This window comes from Chanos chanos, chromosome 3, assembly GCF_902362185.1.
Source record: "Chanos chanos chromosome 3, fChaCha1.1, whole genome shotgun sequence".
NCBI lineage: Eukaryota > Metazoa > Chordata > Actinopteri > Gonorynchiformes > Chanidae > Chanos > Chanos chanos.
The window spans coordinates 19699175-19719258 of record NC_044497.1 but is presented as its reverse complement, the minus strand read 5'-3'; the positions used below and the strand labels follow the sequence as shown (position 1 = coordinate 19719258).

The window sequence follows — 20084 nt, the reverse complement described above, 5'->3', positions numbered from 1 at the left end:
AAGAATCACCCACCAGAAACAAAGAAATACTGCATTAAAATCTGATATTTTTTCCAGTTTTTAGGTATGCATCAACAGAATTTAAATAACTTAAACCAGTATTGTTCTGGAGTACCTGTGCTGTGTGCCTACGCTTGCGTCCTGCGTCGGTGCTGAATCCGGCCAGAATGAGGCCTGTGTTGTTCTTGGTGGAGAACGTGGTCATTATCTCTGTCTGAGAACCCAGCGTGAAGCCTGGCATTTCCAGGAAGCCACTGCCGCCCAACACAGAGACACTGCGCACAGGCTGACACACAGACACACAGTTTATTCATTACAATCATGTATCTTATTATATGAGTCTATTTGTCAGAAACAGAATCAGAAACAACTTTCCCTAGTCACAGAGGTCAGTGTTCTTATTTGTTAGATTACACCATGTTCTAAAAATGTCAATACCGAAAAGTTGTCATGGATACTAATGTTTGTTGAAAATAAGGAAATTGAATTGGTGACTTAACACACAACTTCACTGCCACACTTAGTAGCTAAAATCTGCTCTCTTGTGGTGGCTGTCGGGTATTACACCGTAAGTCATTTCTTACCTCTAACACACAACCCTTCTTGACACCATAAGATTCCCTGAGCAGGTCAAAGTTCGTGCGTGCAATTTCCACACTTTTGATGCAGCCAACATATGAGCGTGCTACAACCTGCCTCCTGTTGAGAGAAGTGAAGCTTGACACATCTTTTGTGGCCACCACGTTCATACGCATTCAGTATGAATAGTTTAATACTAAGTGAACGAATGCTAATGTGTTCTAAAATCTAGCTCACTGTGATAAATAAACATGTCTTTGGTGCTGTCCTGACCTGATGGGCCTGGATGCAGGAAGACCACCGACATAAATGGGGTCCAGATCAGACCGGTTCAGATCAGACGCCGTCCCAGGAGACTCCGCCTCCATGACTTCTCTCTCCGCAGGGTTGTCTGCAGCCATTATGGCTAAATAACCTACAAATAAAACACACATCTCAGACATTCCATACTGACAGGCAACGTGCATCAGTGAAGTTATATTAATACTATCCCTCACTAATCAAATATAAACTGGGATCAACTCCTAACTGATGTTGGGTAAGGCTATAAGGTTCACATTAGCCAAAATGGCGCTCACATACTGTGGGACAATGAGCCAACATGGCGTCACATACAGTTTGAAATTTGGGACTGACCTTTGCGTTTATTCCTCTGCAGTGTGATCTTATACCAGGATCCTTTGTTATACACTTTAGTGGAGGTCATAGTGAGAGCTCCTGAGCCCAGTTCAAAGGTTAAATGCACTCTGCCCTCCACCAGTTCAATAGACAAAAAGTCTCTCTGCACAAAGAAATCAAAGCAAATTAACATATGTATTCTTTGATGAATATTCATCAAAATATACCATAAATAAAAAGCGTGACAGAGTGGGACAGGGTAATATGTGAGTGTATGATGGTGTGTATGTGGAGGTCAGAGTGGAGCCACACCGTGCCATTGGAGGCCAGATAGAGGAGGAGGCCATTGGGGGAGAGCGTCTTAAAGAACATGACGATGCTGGTGGTGGTGGAGCGGAGAGACTTCTCCACCACTGAGTAACCACTCCCATCAAAGTGGAAGGAGGTCTCCTCTGCCTGGGGGCTGGAGAGACACATAACAAAGTAAGAAACTGATCGTACTGTATGTTTATCATTGGTTACACCAGGTTACACCATTGAAACACACCAGGTTTCTATCAGGAACACAATATATCGGGTGTCAGAGAGCCAACGACTAATGTGTCAATGACCGAAAACATTCTGCCATTGCTTTACTGTAAGGACACAGTTACAATGCTGCCAATGAACCATACAGTGGTGCAATAGCTAGCAAGTCTGAAATGTGTCATTATTACATGTTGCCACACACTGCCACTGCATTTGGAATATAGTCATTTCAGATGTACATAACCAGATTTTCAGTGATACTAAAACGTCTTACCTCATGAAGCATCCGCCACATTCTCCCTCTCTTTCAGCATAGTTCCACAGACCAATGTTCTTCTCATTGAGAGAGGCCTCTCCCATACACCCTTTGAAATTTGTCATCTTCACCGCTGAGGATTTCTGAAGAAATGAACAGAAAACAAGAGGACAGAAGTTTGACCCTGAGGAACACCTCACTGGAAAAAAAAAGAAAAGAAAGAGGACCCTGAGCCTACCTTGACCTGGCCGCCCAGACCTCCCACAAAGAGCCAGGTGGACTTGTCGATGTCCATCACGGTGGAGGACCCAGGCGCCGTGGCCTTCACTGCAGGCATGGGCTCAGAGTCTAATTGTTGGACTGTGAGTGAGCCTTGCTTTCCAAAGCTGCAGAGTAGAAAAGGCAGTGACCTCAATTCTTAAGGCGACAGGGCATTAGCATGTTAATACCTGTTAAATAATTGAATGTGATTGAAAGTAATCATCAGAGGAGCAGAAATTATGCTGACAGATCAGATCCAAATTCTTTTGCTGTTTGCTTTATGCAGTCAAATGCCAAAATGAGTAAGGTTAAGGAAATTATGGAATGAGCTAATTGAGCAAACTACCCTAAGCTGTTGCTAATAGCGTATGTATTTCAGACACAACTGGGCTAAAATAACTCTCCAATATACTACTGTCACTTTTTCCTTCGGTAAAACAGATGAAGTTACACTAAAGGTTTTATTTATTATAGTAACTGAACTGGCTATAAAACCCTTTGAGTCAGAGGTAGACGTACCGAGTGGCATTGATTCTGTGCCACTTGTCATTGTTGATCTGGACACTGGGGTACTCCAGTTTGACGTGACCAGAACCGGAATCCCACAGGAATGCCACCTTCCCATGTCGCATCTCCAAAGCCATAAAATCCGCCTGACAGTCCAATCAAAGCCAGGTTAGTGGACCCATAGAAAAGACACAAACTGAACACAAATATGAACCACTCTGCGTTCTGACTTACAATTGAGCTGCTGCCCATATAGAAGAGCAGGTTGTCTGGTTCTGGCGTCTTTACGGTCAGGGTGAGTGTGTTGAAGTTGCTGGAGGAGATCTCAGGCCTGTATGCTCTGATACAGTCATGGTCTGCAGACACTGCAACTTTAATCTATGGCAAGAACAGACATTATTTGGTTATGTGGTTGTGTGTACCGATAGAGTGCATTCTCGGTTATTGAGAAAAGCTTTGCTTCTTGTGTAATTTCTAAGTGCATTGAAATCCCGCAAACATTCACGATGACAAAACTGTATAACTTAACATAATTTTTACATGAGTTTAAGATTTCAGGAGTGTGTGTGTGTATGAGTGTGTGTGTAACTAAGAGAGAGAGAGGGAGAGAGAGAGAGACTGACTGAAGCTGCTTGTTTGCGGGCCTGGTTGATCATCTCTCTGATGTCTGACAGGTTTCTGCTAAGGTTCTCTCCAAGAGTCCTCAGAGGTTTGAGTTGGTCAAACAGTTTCTCCGTCCTCCTCTGAGCCTCGTTCAGTTTGGACTCAGCAGAATTCGCTTCAGGGGAGAGAGAGAGGGCAAGTCTGACCATGTAATCTGAACAAACTCAGCGCCGTGACAATGCAACTGCCTGATTAGCCAAGCCCACCACCAAGTAACGCTATTCTAAATGACCCCGTCTCTAGCAAGAACATGCTGATATATGTACAGTCTTTTTGCATAACTGATTTTCATTTCATTGTAAGGGCAACATTCATAAACAGGTTTCTTTCAGGAGAAATGCATAATCTTATAAACAAATCAATAATTTCAAATTAGATCGCATGACTCTGAGGTAATTCTACATGCAGTCCCTTTAGCTCTCTTGCCCAAGACTACCAATGCTGAAACCCACCAAAGCACAGTCAAAGCTGTGTTCTGGGGTTAGGGAGCAGTAGCCTTGGTCGGAATTTTCTGGAATACTCACTGGTCTCCTCAGAGTCGATGACCAGTTCATTGGCACTCTGGGCGCTGCTGTTGGCCACACTCACAGCAGAGGAGGACTTCTCCAGTTTGACCCGGAATTCCTCCAGTCGCCGCAGGGCCTCCAGCAGGGAGTTCTTAGCCCCCTCTGCCTGCTGCTTCGCCTCCAGCACCTGCTCTCTGCTGCCTGAGCAGGAGACAGGAAATATAGACTCAGGATCAGCTCAAACCCTCACTCACACTAACATTATCTATCATATATCGTTAGCATGGGTTGAGCAGGAACACTGATTCCAGATCAGTATTTTGTTTAATGTTATTTGTTGCTCTCTGGCAGGCATAAAGTAATATTACACAACATTATACAAGGATGGCATGACTAATACACTGAATAGCGTTAAGGAGCAAATCAAAATGCAGTGAGACAAAGTGATGTGACGAACTGTTTTAAATCTGATAAACTGTATAAAGATCAAATACAAAAGCAGTAAAAAAAAATCCTGAACTGTGACATTCTAAAAGAAGTGACATTCCATAGTGACATTCAAATAGAAATGACATTTTAATGGAAGTGACATTCTGAAGTGGCATTCTAGGGTGGCATTCTAAAAGAACCAAAGGATTATGGAAGGCCAGAGATGCAGAAAGGTCGTACAGATTCTAAAAGGAAAAAGTATTGCTCTGTACGTGACAGACATGAGGATGGAGGACAGTCATGTGTGAGGCGTCGTGTGACAGTATTGACTCTCACCGTTGGGCAGGTTGCCCAGGATGATGAGTGTCTCAGGAAGCAGCTGGGTAAAGTTCCGGATATTAGCTCTGACCAGACTCAGCCTGTCTTCCACCTGACTCACATTCAACACCAGGCCTGAAAACAGAACATTCAACACCAGACCTGAACACTAGACCGGAAACACAGCATGCTACAATCAGCACAAATATGCTACTCCACAGCATTTTGTGAGTGTGAGTGTGTGTGTGTGAGTGTGTGTGTGTGTGTGTGCATGCAGGTGTGCGTGCGCGTATGTGTGTGGGTGCGCGCATGCGTGCATGTGATGCTTGTGCCTTTGTGTATGTGTGTGTGTGTGTGGATGTGTGTAGGTGTGCGTGTGTGTGCATGTGTGCATATGTGTGTGTATGTGTTTGGATGTGTGCATGCGTGTGTACATGCATGTATGTGTTTGATTGTGTGCGTGTGTGTGCATGTGTGCATATGTGTGTGTATGTGTTTGGATGTGTGCATGCGTGTGTACATGCATGTATGTGTTTGATTGTGTGCATGCGTGCATGTGATGTATGTGCATGTGTTTGTGTGTGAATGTGCGCGCGCACGTGTGTGTGTGTATACTTACGTTCAGTGTAGTTGTTGAGAGTGATGGCCTTGTTGAGGATCTCAGTGCTTTGCTCCGTGGCCTCTCTCCTCTGGTCACTCAGTGACTCTTCAGTCTGGAGGAGTAAATGACCACGTTTAAATCAACTCCTTTAAGAAACTCCCTTAGCAAAAATATACTACAGTCACTATACAACTAGTCAAGGAGGACTATTCAAAATTGATTTGAAGTAACATTACTTCAACTTATAATTGCTAAAGATCATTCTGTCTATTTGGTCAATAACAAAACATTATATTAAAACATGGTAAATGCAGATAACTGTATGTTTAGATACAATGATCTAAAAACCAATAAAAAAATAAACCAAGGATAAAAAACAGAATAATGATGTTCTGAATTCTCTCAGTGTGACTGGCTAACTCACTAGGTTGAGGGTGGCACTAGCACTCTGATTGGCTGAGAGGGCGAGGTCCCAGGCTGTGTTGATGTCAGCTCTGACGTTGGTGTTGGCTCTAACCGCACTGGTGGCATTCAGTGATGCAGACTGTATTTCTGACAGGGATCTGCCCAGTGACAATACCACCGAACCATCATGGAAAAAAAGACAATTACAATAAGAGATTGTAATTCAAATACTGCTATTCAATAGTAACAGTAGTAATCAACAGTGGTGATACACACAGTAACAGTAATAAAGTGCCGGGGGATTATTTTGAAGATATCCCCGGGTTTTGTTTCCAGTGCAGCAGCAACGAGGAGACATTTTGACATTTAAAGTGTCTACTATCATTCATTTCAAAATCACACTCATACAGACACTGAACTAAAACCAGGCACATAACAACCTGCACTCCACAACCAGACACATACACACAAACACACACACACACACCTGTTTAAAGCCTGGGCCTCTTTGCTGAGGGCCTGGGCATGATCCTCTGCTCTGTAAACCAGCTGTAGAGCGTCTGTTTTGGTCAATTCCATCACCAGAGTGTCAACATGCTTCCTCAGAGAGGGACTCCACAGTCCTATGTCATCTTTTACCTCTTCCAGCCTCTGTGGTATCAAACACATACACACACGCACACACGCACACACGCACACACGCACACACGCACACACACACACACACACACACACCCATACAACGAGACAAAACATCCAGAAACCGTGTCAGCAAAATGTTTGTCTACTAAAAAACAAAGTCGTGGATTTCAACCTACTGTGATTTTTTTTTAACCAGGAACAACAGTCTATTGCATGCTAACTGTATTATATCACATATGTATAGATGCATATTAATAACTGTGTGTCTCCATATCCAGAGATGATGTCAAACCGATATATGTCTAAGGTGCACCTAAAAGTGGACACAACACTATAACTCAGATGAAGTGTCCCGTAGTTTACTGTACATGTTTTATGACTAGGTGTGTCGAGTGGAGGACGGTGTCGTGACTCACAGCGGTGACGTTGTCCATGCCTTCAGCGATGTTGAGGGCATCAGTCAGCAGGTCCTGTGCCTGCACTAGCTCTCTCTCCACACTGAGATTCAGACTGCTGACGCTGTGTTTCAGAGTCTACATTCGCAAACACAAGCAACGGGTTACTATTCCCCAAAACCACAACAAAACATCTTCTCTAAAAATCTTAACAGATTCACTCTCCTCTGAACGACCTTGTACGAGTGCTCGACACAAACCAATTTTCAATCATTCCTCTGTTAATTCAATAAATCTATCCATCATTCATCCATCCATACATTCTTTTTGAAGTGAGAGAATGATGAGGAGACTCACAGTGAACTGAGTGAGGTTGGAGCTGATGTTGCGGAGGAGATGATTGGTTTGATTATTGCGCTCCTTGGCATTCCTGAGGAGCTCCTGGACCTCGTGGAGCTGATGGTTGTGTATGGAGAGCGTATGTGTGATGGTTTCCTTCAGTGAGTCTGTTTTCTCAAAAGGTTCCTGGATCTCATTCTGTACCCTCTGGAGCAGGGTTACTGCCGCTCTGTAAAGAGAAATTTTATGATTACACACACAGGAAACAGATACACAGTTCAAACTAAGAAAAGTTACAGCAATACCACACACCTTTTCTGCAACTCACACGCACACACACACATCCACACATATACACCCACACACACGCACACACACACGCACACACATGCATGTATGTGCGCACATACACACACATACATTCACACTTTACACAGACCACAGCTGCCACTATACCACACACTCCTGTTAGGGCAAATAACATTAATGGAAGCAGTCAGAAAAAAGCTGAAGGCAGAACTGCTACAGAGTGCTAGTGTAGAGACAGGTGCCCATAGTGTTAGTGACATAATGTGTTTGATTAACATGCCTGTACTCCGTCTCTGCAGTGACGTTGCCGTGAGACAGCTCCACCCTTCTGATCTGATTCAGCATGGCCTCCATCTCCTCCAGCAGGTGAGGGTCGCTGGCCTCCTCAAAGTCCTCTTTTACCGTGTCATTCAGCTGATCCACCTCCTGCTCTAGAGCTGGACCAATCAGAGAGAGGCACAGTCAGGACCTGCTGTATCCCATAACCAAATGCTTTTGAGTTCTCTGTCATCAGAATGCCGTACAAAAGTGCAATAGTGTGTCAAAAATCCAAATTAACAACCATATTACACATATTCAATGTAATGGCAAATATAAAGGGACAATTTTGCATGATTGGGCAGACAAGTCCAGTGTGAATAAGTGTGATGTAATCGTAACCTTGGATTGTGGCATGAATCTTAGTGATGGCCTCCTTAAGCTCTTCTCCCTGAGAAAGACTGTTCTCCGCAGACTCAATCACTGTTTCTCCGTAAGCAGACAAATCTGACACCTGCAAAAGAAGGGCCACAAAGGTCTTTATTAGACTGACCCCACACATTTTCCTTTGACACCCAATCCTCTGTCTAACTTAAGCTAATTTGAGTGTGGACATGAATGGGTGAAAATGTACCTTTTCTTGCAGGTCTGTGATGCGTTCTGTGAGGTTTGTCAGGTCCTCCTCTCCTCTGCTTAAGTGGTAACCTGGACTGTTCTCCCAGGACAGCAGAGTCTGACAGAAGAACACAGGGTTTCACAGTAATAAACCTGTCACCTGTAACCTGTTTCTCAGCATGTCGGAACAAATATTACCAGCAGAAAATACTTCCATGCCGTGGAAACACAAACCAAAAGGAATAATGAGAAGTGTAAGCTGCTTTATCTAACTACACAACGAGCCCCTTCCAGTTGGCCCTGTACTCCATGCGAATAGCTTAACTGATTGTTAAACCTGGATTTCAAACTCCTCATTTGACACCAGTCAGAGTTATGCTTTACTGATACACAAATCATTATGTTGCCAGTTTATGGGCATTCTGGTCATGTTAAATAGTGGTCAGGTTTAGCTCCATTACTGACAGTGTAGGACAGAGTGACAAAGAAACGTGACCTTCACACTGACCTTGACCTCTCGTGTCTGGTTCTCTAAACTGAGGAGAAGACTGTAGGGGGCCAGGATCACCCCAGTGAGGTTCAGAGACTGTACGGAAAGTTCCAGAGTGTCCAGATCATCCAGCAAGACCCCAGTGCACTCATCATTGCATGCTGTAAAGAAAATTCACAATTCATAAAATGATCACTTGAACATCTTTACACAAAACATTCATATAACATGAACAAAACATTCGTAAAACATTCACAAAACATAAAAAGAAAACAATCATAAAACATTCACACCAGCTGTGATGTAGAGCCATGCTGAAAGGACTGGAAAATATTTGGATACTCACACACACACTGGTCGTCATTCAGGACATGTCTGTCCTCGCACTGGTCACAGAAATGACCTCTGACCCCAGTTTTACACTCACACTTTCCTGTGAGAGTGTCACACACATTGTGGACAGAACCAGCCGCACTACACTGACACTTCTCACATGTACCGCCTGGCTCCGAGGGGTTTCCATAGTAACCCACCGAGCACCTGACAGAGAGAGAGAGAGAGGAAGAGAAAAACAAAGCAAATGTATGTGATTAATAAATACACATATTGGTGAACATTAATAGAATGGAGGGTGTGAGACAGAGAGAGAGAGAGAGAGAGAGAGAGAGAGAGAGAGAGAGAGAGAGAGAGAGAGAGAGAGAGAGACAGAGAGAGAGTCCAATTATTTAGTTTTTGCATTGTAAATAGTGTGTGACTGCTGGCTGAATATAAAAATATGACAGTGTAATAAAAGCCAATTGCCTCTCACACCTCTCACAGTAACGTCCCTCATAACCAGGCTTACACGCATCACAGCGGAAATCACCAGAACCTTCCAGAACACACGTGGGACTGAAACTATAAAAGAAAATAATCAATATCCAATATCTCAATAATCAATATCCAATGTCTTCATTCAAACCTCACAACATCTGAGGTGTATTATTACAATATTACATTATGAATTTATTAGGTTAGTTACAAAACTACGATCACACTGACAGTTATATTAAATTTTACACAGCCCCAGATAGGAAGAACAAGTTACTCAAACAATAAACCACACTAAATCTTGAAATATAAGTGAAGGTTGTTGCTTTTTTTAGTCTCCTGTCAGAATTCCAGTCCATAAAAATGTATTTGTGTCTTACCTGTTGCTCTGAAGAGGACAAGCACAGAGAGAGCAGTCACTGATGGATCCCTTCACCTGCCCATAATACCCTGGGGCACAGACGCCACACTGCTCTCCAGCTGTGTTGTGTTGACAGCCCTGGTTTAGAAAATGTGCAGAGAATGAATGAAATAAATGAATAAAGACACACCACAGAGCACTCATACTGCAACAGGAGAAATATGCTGAACTAAACGGGAAATATCAGTTCTGAGTTTGATACATCAAAAGTCAAAGGGTATACAGGATCTGGTCACTGTGGGGCAGGGAATCGTAAACATGACAGTGTTTTTGTGCATATCCATACAAAACAGGGTGAAAACAGTGTAATGAAAAGATACAGGAAAAGAGCCTGGTGGTTTTGAATTGATACAGCGTGCTTTTGCTTACCAGACATTCTCCTGTGTCCAGGTCACAGGCCAGACTGTGGTTGTTACATCTGCAGGGGACACAGGGCTGAATAAGAGGCCTGTTCATTCCCTTCATATTGAGCTCAGACACAGACTGTCTGTAGAATCCGGGAGCACACTCCTGTAACACCAGAGAATAGTTAACACTCTCATGTAACACCAGACAACAGTTAACATACTCCTGTAATCCCTGACAACAGTTACAACACTCCTGTAAGACCGGAGAAGAGTTAATACACTCCGCTAACACCAGACAACAGTTAACACACTCCTGCAACACCAAACAACAGTTAACACGCTAGAGTTAACACCAGAGGACATAGACAACATAGACTATGACATCAATCAGAGAACCATTAGTTCAGAATCATGGGGTGAACAGAAGATGAAATCTCCTAAGAGATTCTTGTTGCCAATTCTTTTATTGGGACAGCTTTTATACAGCATGTTGCATAAATTGTATTATAATGTATGACTGGGCTGACAGATTAAATGTGTTTCATAGTCACTAATTAGTCAGGAGTGGCCAATCCACCGCCTTGATCCTGCGCTCCTCAAAAAGACCTGATTCAGCTAGTCAAGGAAGCACTCAGCCATGTAAAGTACTTTATAGAGACGAAACGTTCATCATTCTCTTCTCCATAAGTGTGTTCAGTGCTTCAGTAGCCCTCTAAAAGTGCCCTGCCCAGCTGTTTACAAGTTCTTATCAGTACTGCTGGGCTCAGTCTTACCTGACAGGACAGGCCGGCGTAGCCCGGAGGGCACTCACACGTCTCCACCAGATGTGCCACCTCCATTCCCTCTGGAGCCTCCTCTGCCTCCACAGCCGTCTCCATAGTGATGTTGGAGATCCTGTTGAGGAGTATCAAAACAAGATCTTTATCAGCATTGGCCAAATCAGTCGCCAGCAAACTGCTGTCTGAATGATGAAAGATATGGAATTTTATAAGCTTTAAATGTAAATGAGTAAATCTCCAGCTAAAAAGTAGTAATGCAAATATATAATTAAGTTGCTCGAAAAACTTCTGTTATAATACTGCCTATTAAATATTTACAAGTCATTACTGCGCATAGATCATAAGATCTGGATTCTTTTTGCCCAAGTTTGATCTCTTTAGAGCTGAGATGCTTACACTCTGCTCATTCAAACACACAATAGCACTTCCAGACTGATTTCACATGACACTTGTATGTACCAGCCTGGGTAAATATGTGTGGGGAGAGAGAGAGCGTAATCCTTACCTGCTCTGTTGCATGTCTGTGCCGTAAGAGGCTTTGACGATGATGTACTCGATGCTACTCAAGACGGACATGAAGTCAGAGTGACTCACAGCTTTCTCAGATACAGAGTTAAAGTACTTCCACTTGTGCTGTTAAATACAAAACCACACGCTTTCATTCGCCGATCATTCCAATGCATCCCCGTGAATTGCCAAAACATAAGAACAGTTCATATTTTGGGGCTCAGTTATCAAAAGGGAGTAAAACTGAAATCAGAAGATTCTCACAAACAGCACTAGTACATATATAGTTGAATAATTCGACGCTTGTGTTTGTTATTTTCAGGGGCCAATGTGGTCATTCACCTCAGTCAGTGGAACATCGTGTTGGGTCCTGAGCCCGTTCTCTGGGGCGGACATGTCTGCGTAAATGACCAGTTTCCTCAGGTGTCCTCCACGGATCAGAACCTGAGGCTCATAATTGGATAAACCCGTTCCGTCCATAGCGAAGAAGGCCACGGTGTATGAGAGCCTGCCTCCATAGGACAACAGCTGTAAATGGGAAGGGGACGTGATGACATAAGATGCATTTTTGAGTAATGAAATACAATAAATTTGTCATAACAGATCTGCTCGGGGCAAGAGCCTTTTGTGGAATTGTGTTGTTTTTAAGCTCAATTTTTCAGCATTTTTTATTTGCTCCTGTTATAATGACACAAATGAACAATTTCAAAGACCAGTTCCTCTGGGACTTGCATCAAATGTAAATACAGTTAAGACAGACCTGCTATAGGTTCAGTCTTGGTGACATTTGTTTTCATTGAAGGATTTGGACTAGAGCCGAGGGCAAGCCAATAACGAGTCACTGTAAGTCCTGGTGAACCATAATCACACTGAAGGGACTAATTAAAATACGAAGCACAAAACCAAAATAAGACTGAGTGTTTTCCAGACCTGATTGCCCTGGTACTGTTTGGGCAGTCTCCAGTAGTAAGGACCAGTCAGTAAGGAGGTCTTCAGCTGACTGTTGTCTAACACCATCTCGCCCTGGGCCAGATAAACACCATCCAGTGTCCCGTGCAAGTCATTCTGACTGACCACACGCAGACGGGTCGGATCAGAACCAAGTGTGATCTAACAGACAGAGAGAGAGACAGACAGAGAGAGAGAGATGATGTTAAAGGTGGGAGGAAAGGAAGCATTTCTATTGAATGACATATAACAGAACAGGATGTGGAATGCATTTTTTACTGTAGAGACGGTGACTACACAAAAAGACATTCAAGAACACACCCATTTATCACGAGCAGAAACAAACGGGAAAGCGTAAAACGTTTACAGAAGCTGCTTCTGTCTCCTCAGGATGTTAGGCATCTCTCCAACCCACAAACTCAGAAATAAAACCCAACCGTACAATCCTGTTACGGGCTTCATAGAATAACCTTTTTTTTATCAGGATCCTCCTTGGTTGTTTTGCCTCCTCCTCTGTCTGTGTAAAAAAAACTGACAAACTAATGATCCCATGGCGACGTCCTTCAGACGAGCACAGTTGTGGCTTTGCTTATCTCTGGGTTCATGACAAATGATACCACATGTCCAGACACAGAAGGCGGGTAGAATCCATGTGTGCCTGATCTCATATCTACACTGTACCCTATTCCATGCCTTTTTTTAACACTCCACTCAGGATCTACACTGTGTCTAATCCACACTTCATTTTAACATCCCACTCAGGATCTACACTGTGTCTAATCCACGCTTCATTTTAACATCCCACTCAGGATCTACACTGCGTCTAATCCACGCTTCATTTTAACACTCCACTCAGGATCTACACTGTGTCTAATCCACGCTTCATTTTAACATCCCACTCAGGATCTACACTGTGTCTAATCCACGCTTCATTTTAACACTCCACTCAGGATCTACACTGTGTCTAATCCACGCTTCATTTTAACATCCCACTCAGGATCTACACTGTGTCTAATCCACGCTTCATTTTAACATCCCACTCAGGATCTACACTGTGTCTAATCCACGCTTCATTTTAACATCCCACTCAGGATCTACACTGTGTCTAATCCACGCTTCATTTTAACACTCCACTCAGGATCTACACTGTGTCTAATCCACGCTTCATTTTAACACTCCACTCAGGATCTACACTGTGTCTAATCCACGCTTCATTTTAACACTCCACTCAGGATCTACACTGTGTCTAATCCACGCTTCATTTTAACACTCCACTCAGGATCTACACTGTGTCTAATCCACGCTTCATTTTAACACCCCACTCAGGATCTACACTGTGTCTAATCCACGCTTCATTTTAACACTCCACTCAGGATCTACACTGTGTCTAATCCACGCTTCATTTTAACACCACACTCAGGATCGGAACTCATTCATTGACGCTTGCTCAAAAACAAACATGACAAATGGTTGGTGCATAACAAAAGCCTTGACCCATCAATGAACTAGTTTAAAACAAGCTTAAAACTCAATCCCATGAGGACATGGTAAAAACACAGTGAAATGATATGTAACTCAGTGGTGTTCTGTACTCACTGCTAGTGAAACGATATGTAACTCAGTGGCATTCTGTACTCACTGCTAGTGAAATGATATGTAACTCAGTGGCATTCTCTACTCACTGCTAGTGAAACGATATGTAACTCAGTGGCATTCTCTACTCACTGCTAGTGAAATGATATGTAACTCAGTGGCATTCTCTACTCACTGCTAGTGAAACGATATGTAACTCAGTGGCATTCTGTACTCACTGCTAGTGAAACGATATGTAACTCAGTGGTGTTCTGTACTCACTGCTAGTGAAACGATATGTAACTCAGTGGCATTCTGTACTCACTGCTAGTGAAACGATATGTAACTCAGTGGCATTCTCTACTCACTGCTAGTGAAACGATATGTAACTCAGTGGCATTCTCTACTCACTGCTAGTGAAACGATATGTAACTCAGTGGCATTCTGTACTCACTGCTAGTGAAACGATATGTAACTCAGTGGTATTCTGTACTCACTGCTAGTGAAACGATATGTAACTCAGTGGCATTCTCTACTCACTGCTAGTGAAACGATATGTAACTCAGTGGCATTCTGTACTCACTGCTAGTGAAACGATATGTAACTCAGTGGCATTCTGTACTCACTGCTAGTGAAACGATATGTAACTCAGTGGTATTCTGTACTCACTGCTAGTGAAACGATATGTAACTCAGTGGCATTCTGTACTCACTGCTAGTGAAACGATATGTAACTCAGTGGCATTCTCTACTCACTGCTAGTGAAACGATATGTAACTCAGTGGCATTCTGTACTCACTGCTAGTGAAACGATATGTAACTCAGTGGCATTCTGTACTCACTGCTAGTGAAACGATATGTAACTCAGTGACATTCTGTACTCACTGCTAGTGAAATGATATGTAACTCAGTGGCGTTCTGTACTCACTGCTAGTGAAACGATATGTAACTCAGTGGCATTCTCTACTCACTGCTAGTGAAACGATATGTAACTCAGTGGTGTTCTGTACTCACTGCTAGTGAAACGATATGTAACTCAGTGGTGTTCTGTACTCACTGCTAGTGAAACGATATGTAACTCAGTGGTGTTCTGTACTCACTGCTAGTGAAACGATATGTAACTCAGTGGCATTCTGTACTCACTGCTAGTGAAACGATATGTAACTCAGTGGCATTCTGTACTCACTGCTAGTGAAATGATATGTAACTCAGTGGTATTCTGTACTCACTGCTAGTGAAACGATATGTAACTCAGTGGCATTCTGTACTCACTGCTAGTGAAATGATATGTAACTCAGTGGCATTCTGTACTCACTGCTAGTGAAATGATATGTAACTCAGTGGTATTCTGTACTCACTGCTAGTGAAATGATATGTAACTCAGTGGCATTCTGTACTCACTGCTAGTGAAATGATATGTAACTCAGTGGCATTCTCTACTCACTGCTAGTGAAACGATATGTAACTCAGTGGTGTTCTGTACTCACTGCTAGTGAAATGATATGTAACTCAGTGGTGTTCTGTACTCACTGGTGCTCTGACCAGTCCTCCCAGTTCCTCACAGCTGGAGGAGACCCCAAAACAGAAGCAGGGGCTGCAGCCAGCGGGGTTGTGCTTTGACAGACCAAATGTCCCCTTCTTACACTCATCACAGCCTCTTCCCCCGACATTGTCCTGCCGAACACAGACAGAGAGAACAACGCAGATTACAGTCTCAACAATACTGGACTTATTTAGTAGACTTCTGTTTCTTACTTCTTGTTTCTTGAGTTCATGTGTCAAAACTTCTCATTTCATATCTACAAAGTAGTTGTTTTTAAAATCAAATTAAATGCATGCATATTCTGAAAAAAGAAGAATGGAAATTTAGTGATCACAATTTGTTTTTACAATTGTGTACCATGCAACATTTTACATGTTCATAAACATTCTACTTGTCCAGGCACATGTTACTGTGCTGCCTTAATAGAGTACTTTGTCAGACAGAACCTATTTTGATTGGTTAAGAGATGAGACTGACAGCAGGGGTGGGAGTGACAGTGTGCGATTACCTTGCATGCACACTTTCCGTGGTCCTCGCAGCCACACACGCCCAGCTGGGTGTCACAGAACTCCTTCTGTGTTCCCTGGGTGTTACAGTTACAGGCAGTGCATTCTGGGAAGTTTCTGAAGCCCATGGTGCAGCGGTCACAGTTCTGTCCTGAGAACTGTGGTCGACACTGACACTGTCCAGTCACCAGGTCACACTGGGACGAGTCCGAGCCTGACACACTGCAGTTACACGCCTGCAGACACAGAGCAGAGTCTGTCACTCAGGATGCATGTGTGTGTGTGTGTGTGTGTGTGTGTGTAAGACAGCAGTAGAGCTCACCTTACAGCCAGTCACACTGTCATGACCCCAGTGGTCTTCCTCACACTGCTCACACTTCAGCCCTGTAGTGTGAGGAGGACAGATACACTCTCCTGTCGCAGCATCACAGTGATCGTGTGTGTGTGCACAGTCGCACGCTGGTGAAAGAGCACATGAGAATAATGGGATCCCATAGACTGTCCACATACCTCAATACTACAGTGCATATCACATGATGCCAAGTCAACTGTCCACATACCTCAATACTACAGTACATGTCACATGATGCCAAGTCAACTGTCCACATACCTCAATACTACAGTACATGTCACATGATGCCAAGTCAACTGTCCACATACCTCAATACTACAGTGCATATCACATGATGCCAAGTCAACTGTCCACATACCTCAATACTACAGTACATGTCACATGATGCCAAGTCAACTGTCCACATACCTCAATACTACAGTACATGTCACATGATGCTGAGTCAACTGTCCGCATACCTCAATACTACAGTATATGTCACATGATGCCAAGTCAACTGTCCACATACCTCAATACTACAGTACATGTCACATGATGCTGAGTCAACTGGCCGCATACCTCAATACTACAGTATATGTCACATGATGCTGAGTCAACTGACTGCTGAGATTTACCTTCAGCAATCTCAAGAGTACAAATAAAACATTCAGAATATAAAAAGTTAAACTGCACATTAAGAGTCAAATAACTCAAAATGAGTGAAAGAAAAAGAGATATTACGTTTGCAGCCATTCTCAGTAAAGTTGTAGTAGCCACGGGTGCAGCGGTCACACTTGTCACCCGTTACCCCGGTAATGCACTGACACTGCCCATCTTCCTCACATGACGTGGAGACTGATCCTGATTGGCTGCAGTTACACGCCCGGCATCCAATGCTGCTGTTAATGCCATAGAAACCAGCCTGAATAAGACAAGGGTGTGTTCCATTAGTCACTCTCTTCACTCAGAGTCAGTATCTACACAGCAACATATGCAGTGAAACCAGTTATGGCTTCGTTCAATTTCAGAGTGCAGGATGTCTCCTTCCACACTTGACAGTGAAGGATTCTGAGTACGTCCAGGCCTGCATGCAGCAAAGCTCAGTGAAAAACTGGTGAGAGCTTATTTAGCTCCTCCCACTCTGTGAATCCCAGATTTACTAACATTAAATCTGTGCACAACAGATTTCTAATAGTGGACGAGAGATGGGACAGACTGTGAGAGATGGTTTGTCGAAATTTTCTCATGCTCTTGAGAAATGGTTTTACTCAAACTGACCAGGCTTGGCATAAAGGAACAGTTCCTCTGGTTAAGAATTTCCACTGAATGGCCTGTGTTTTAATACTGTCTTTACTACTACATCACTACCAATCACAAACACCTAGGGCAAAACCATGACAACCAGCACAGAGAAAACACAGAGCTGTAAGTGAGCACAGAGTGGACAATGGTCTCTGTGTTTGTGTATGGTTACCCGGCAGGCACATTAATCAGTTTATTATGACCAAAGCTGAGTCTACTCTTCCATTCATCTTCATTAGTCTGTTTGGACACATTCACAGCCAGTCAGCCCTAGAAGGCCCCTCTCTGGAGCTCCTGTCTGCCAGGGGCTTGCCTGGCACCATCTACCCGTGTTTGCGCATCTGATGCTGGGCTTCAGGAACATCTGCGGCCCCTTAACACCCAACTGCCATCCAAGAACCCCTGCCAATACCCTTCCCTTCCTCATCAGTCATATTCTCCCTCCGTCCGAGCGGAAAGAGAGTGGTCTGACCACACTAATGAGTATGGAAAAGATTCAGCCATTTTTTTTCTGCCAACCAGCTGGTGTCCGCTGGAACATGAAAGCAAGAACATGGACAAACCCTTGTGGTCAGGCAAGAATACCAGCCAGGAATATTCAGTCAGAGAGAGAGAGTGAGGTATTGCTTTCTGATATGGGTTATGTTAATGACACCAGATTGTTTTTCAAATAAGAAATATGGATGGATGAGTGACATGATAGCTGGAAAAATGCATGTATACACAAAGAACAGAGGAAATAAAGGACAGAATTAATAGATATATGTAATGTGTGTGTTTAAATATAATGAACTAGTAAAGGGATTAGAAACTGGTTAGTAGAGGAACCACACCTATAATACATTTATGGACTAAAGACAGCATGAATTAATAAATAAATATAGAGGAACGTACTTCACAGTGGTCACACCTCACACCAACAACGTTGGCCTTGCACTCACACTGACCAGTAATCATGTTACACACACTGGACTGGGAACCGTTTCCATGGCAGCCACACGCTGGATTAGAACACAGAGAAAATACACAATGATCAGAGTTTTAGCCTGTGCTATACTTTTCTCCACTGAACAGGAGAAACAAGCAGAAAAGTTCACTTTCTCAGGGAATTGGTTTAACTCTTGAAAAGACCCAATTTCCCAAACCATTCAGCATGTACAAGAGCAGTAGTATAGTTAGTAACACAGTCCAGATATTTCTGATGCACATTAAAGTACTTACAATAAGTGCTTATGGCCTCAAATGAAAAGCCAATGAAAAGTATTCCAATGTACTACTGCACACATCCTCTAGATGCCACTGTTTCCCCACTTTTATGAAATGCTTTCATAAGGACATTTTTTAGGGATATGTTGGTGCATTTTATCCTACATATGATCATAAAGTATCTGATGAAATATAAACTGTCTTGTTTGTCTCAGTTTGACAAGAAATTTCAGAAAATGGACCAAGCTTATTTATAATCGATGTATGAGAGACTGTTCATTTTGGACAAGAATGAAAGATCGAATGTAGCAGATGCTCTCTGCTTTGTCAGTCTCTCTTGAAAGTTTAAAAGAGTAGAGAATGAACACAAACTAGTGTCCACCAGATAACATGACCCTAACCTTTTACATAATTATCTACTGTTATTGTTTACCCACAACTAACTAAAAAAGAGATTTCATCTGTGACTACTAAACAGAACTTAGTTCTTACCCTGACAGTTCTTGGCTGTAACAGCGTCGCCATAGTAACCGTCCTCACATCTCTCGCAGTGCCGACCGGACGTATGGCCCAGACATCTGAGGCACTCTCCGCTCCTGTGATCGCAGTGACCGGGCTCAGACGGGTCCACATTCCCATTACACTGGCATGGAGTGCACCTCTGACCCAGAGCAGTGGGGTCACCATAGTAACCGTTAGCACACCTGGGACAGCAGGCAGAGAGGAGAGATCAAGAAAGAATATTTCACTCCATACTGCTATCAAATTCAATATTTATTTCATACACAGTATTGCTGTGTTTTGCGATTTTAACAGTATCGCACATGTTTATGCCTGATGTGTCTGTACAAACACTAATCATAAAATCATAAATAAACACAAATTTTATATAATATTATTGGTTAAAAAAACATGAACTATTAGTGGTTTTTGTAAGTTTGTGGAACAAGTGTAAGTAGTGTTAGAATGGACAGAATGGGGGACCATGACTTTTACCCAAGTCAGACATTCTCATGTTTTGCTACATTAAAGCCTGTATTTAGCCAGGACTGTGGTCAGCCAACAGACCACTCTGTCAGTTAACACCAACGTAC

General features: G+C 43.0%; 1 protein-coding gene across 1 annotated transcript in view; it reads right to left on the bottom strand.

The window, feature by feature from the left end:
- lama1 (laminin, alpha 1) overlaps positions 1–20084 on the bottom strand; it is a 54115-nt gene that overhangs the window by 9481 nt on the left and 24550 nt on the right. Inside the window, exons 19-53 of the mRNA XM_030767638.1 lie at positions 19483–19694; positions 18679–18785; positions 17224–17404; positions 16474–16610; positions 16154–16387; positions 15633–15776; positions 12514–12693; positions 11926–12111; positions 11582–11709; positions 11071–11191; positions 10320–10460; positions 9910–10028; positions 9530–9616; positions 9066–9259; positions 8738–8880; positions 8249–8347; positions 8017–8128; positions 7637–7793; positions 7066–7276; positions 6730–6846; positions 6159–6322; positions 5691–5829; positions 5285–5378; positions 4684–4800; positions 3937–4119; positions 3373–3527; positions 2984–3127; positions 2762–2895; positions 2220–2367; positions 2000–2124; positions 1510–1660; positions 1216–1360; positions 853–994; positions 585–699; positions 116–286 (exon numbers count right to left, since the gene is read on the bottom strand). Of these exons, the coding sequence (XP_030623498.1) occupies positions 116–286; positions 585–699; positions 853–994; positions 1216–1360; positions 1510–1660; positions 2000–2124; positions 2220–2367; positions 2762–2895; positions 2984–3127; positions 3373–3527; positions 3937–4119; positions 4684–4800; positions 5285–5378; positions 5691–5829; positions 6159–6322; positions 6730–6846; positions 7066–7276; positions 7637–7793; positions 8017–8128; positions 8249–8347; positions 8738–8880; positions 9066–9259; positions 9530–9616; positions 9910–10028; positions 10320–10460; positions 11071–11191; positions 11582–11709; positions 11926–12111; positions 12514–12693; positions 15633–15776; positions 16154–16387; positions 16474–16610; positions 17224–17404; positions 18679–18785; positions 19483–19694 (5137 nt within the window). The remainder of the gene's footprint in view (positions 1–115; positions 287–584; positions 700–852; positions 995–1215; positions 1361–1509; positions 1661–1999; positions 2125–2219; positions 2368–2761; positions 2896–2983; positions 3128–3372; positions 3528–3936; positions 4120–4683; positions 4801–5284; positions 5379–5690; positions 5830–6158; positions 6323–6729; positions 6847–7065; positions 7277–7636; positions 7794–8016; positions 8129–8248; positions 8348–8737; positions 8881–9065; positions 9260–9529; positions 9617–9909; positions 10029–10319; positions 10461–11070; positions 11192–11581; positions 11710–11925; positions 12112–12513; positions 12694–15632; positions 15777–16153; positions 16388–16473; positions 16611–17223; positions 17405–18678; positions 18786–19482; positions 19695–20084) is intronic.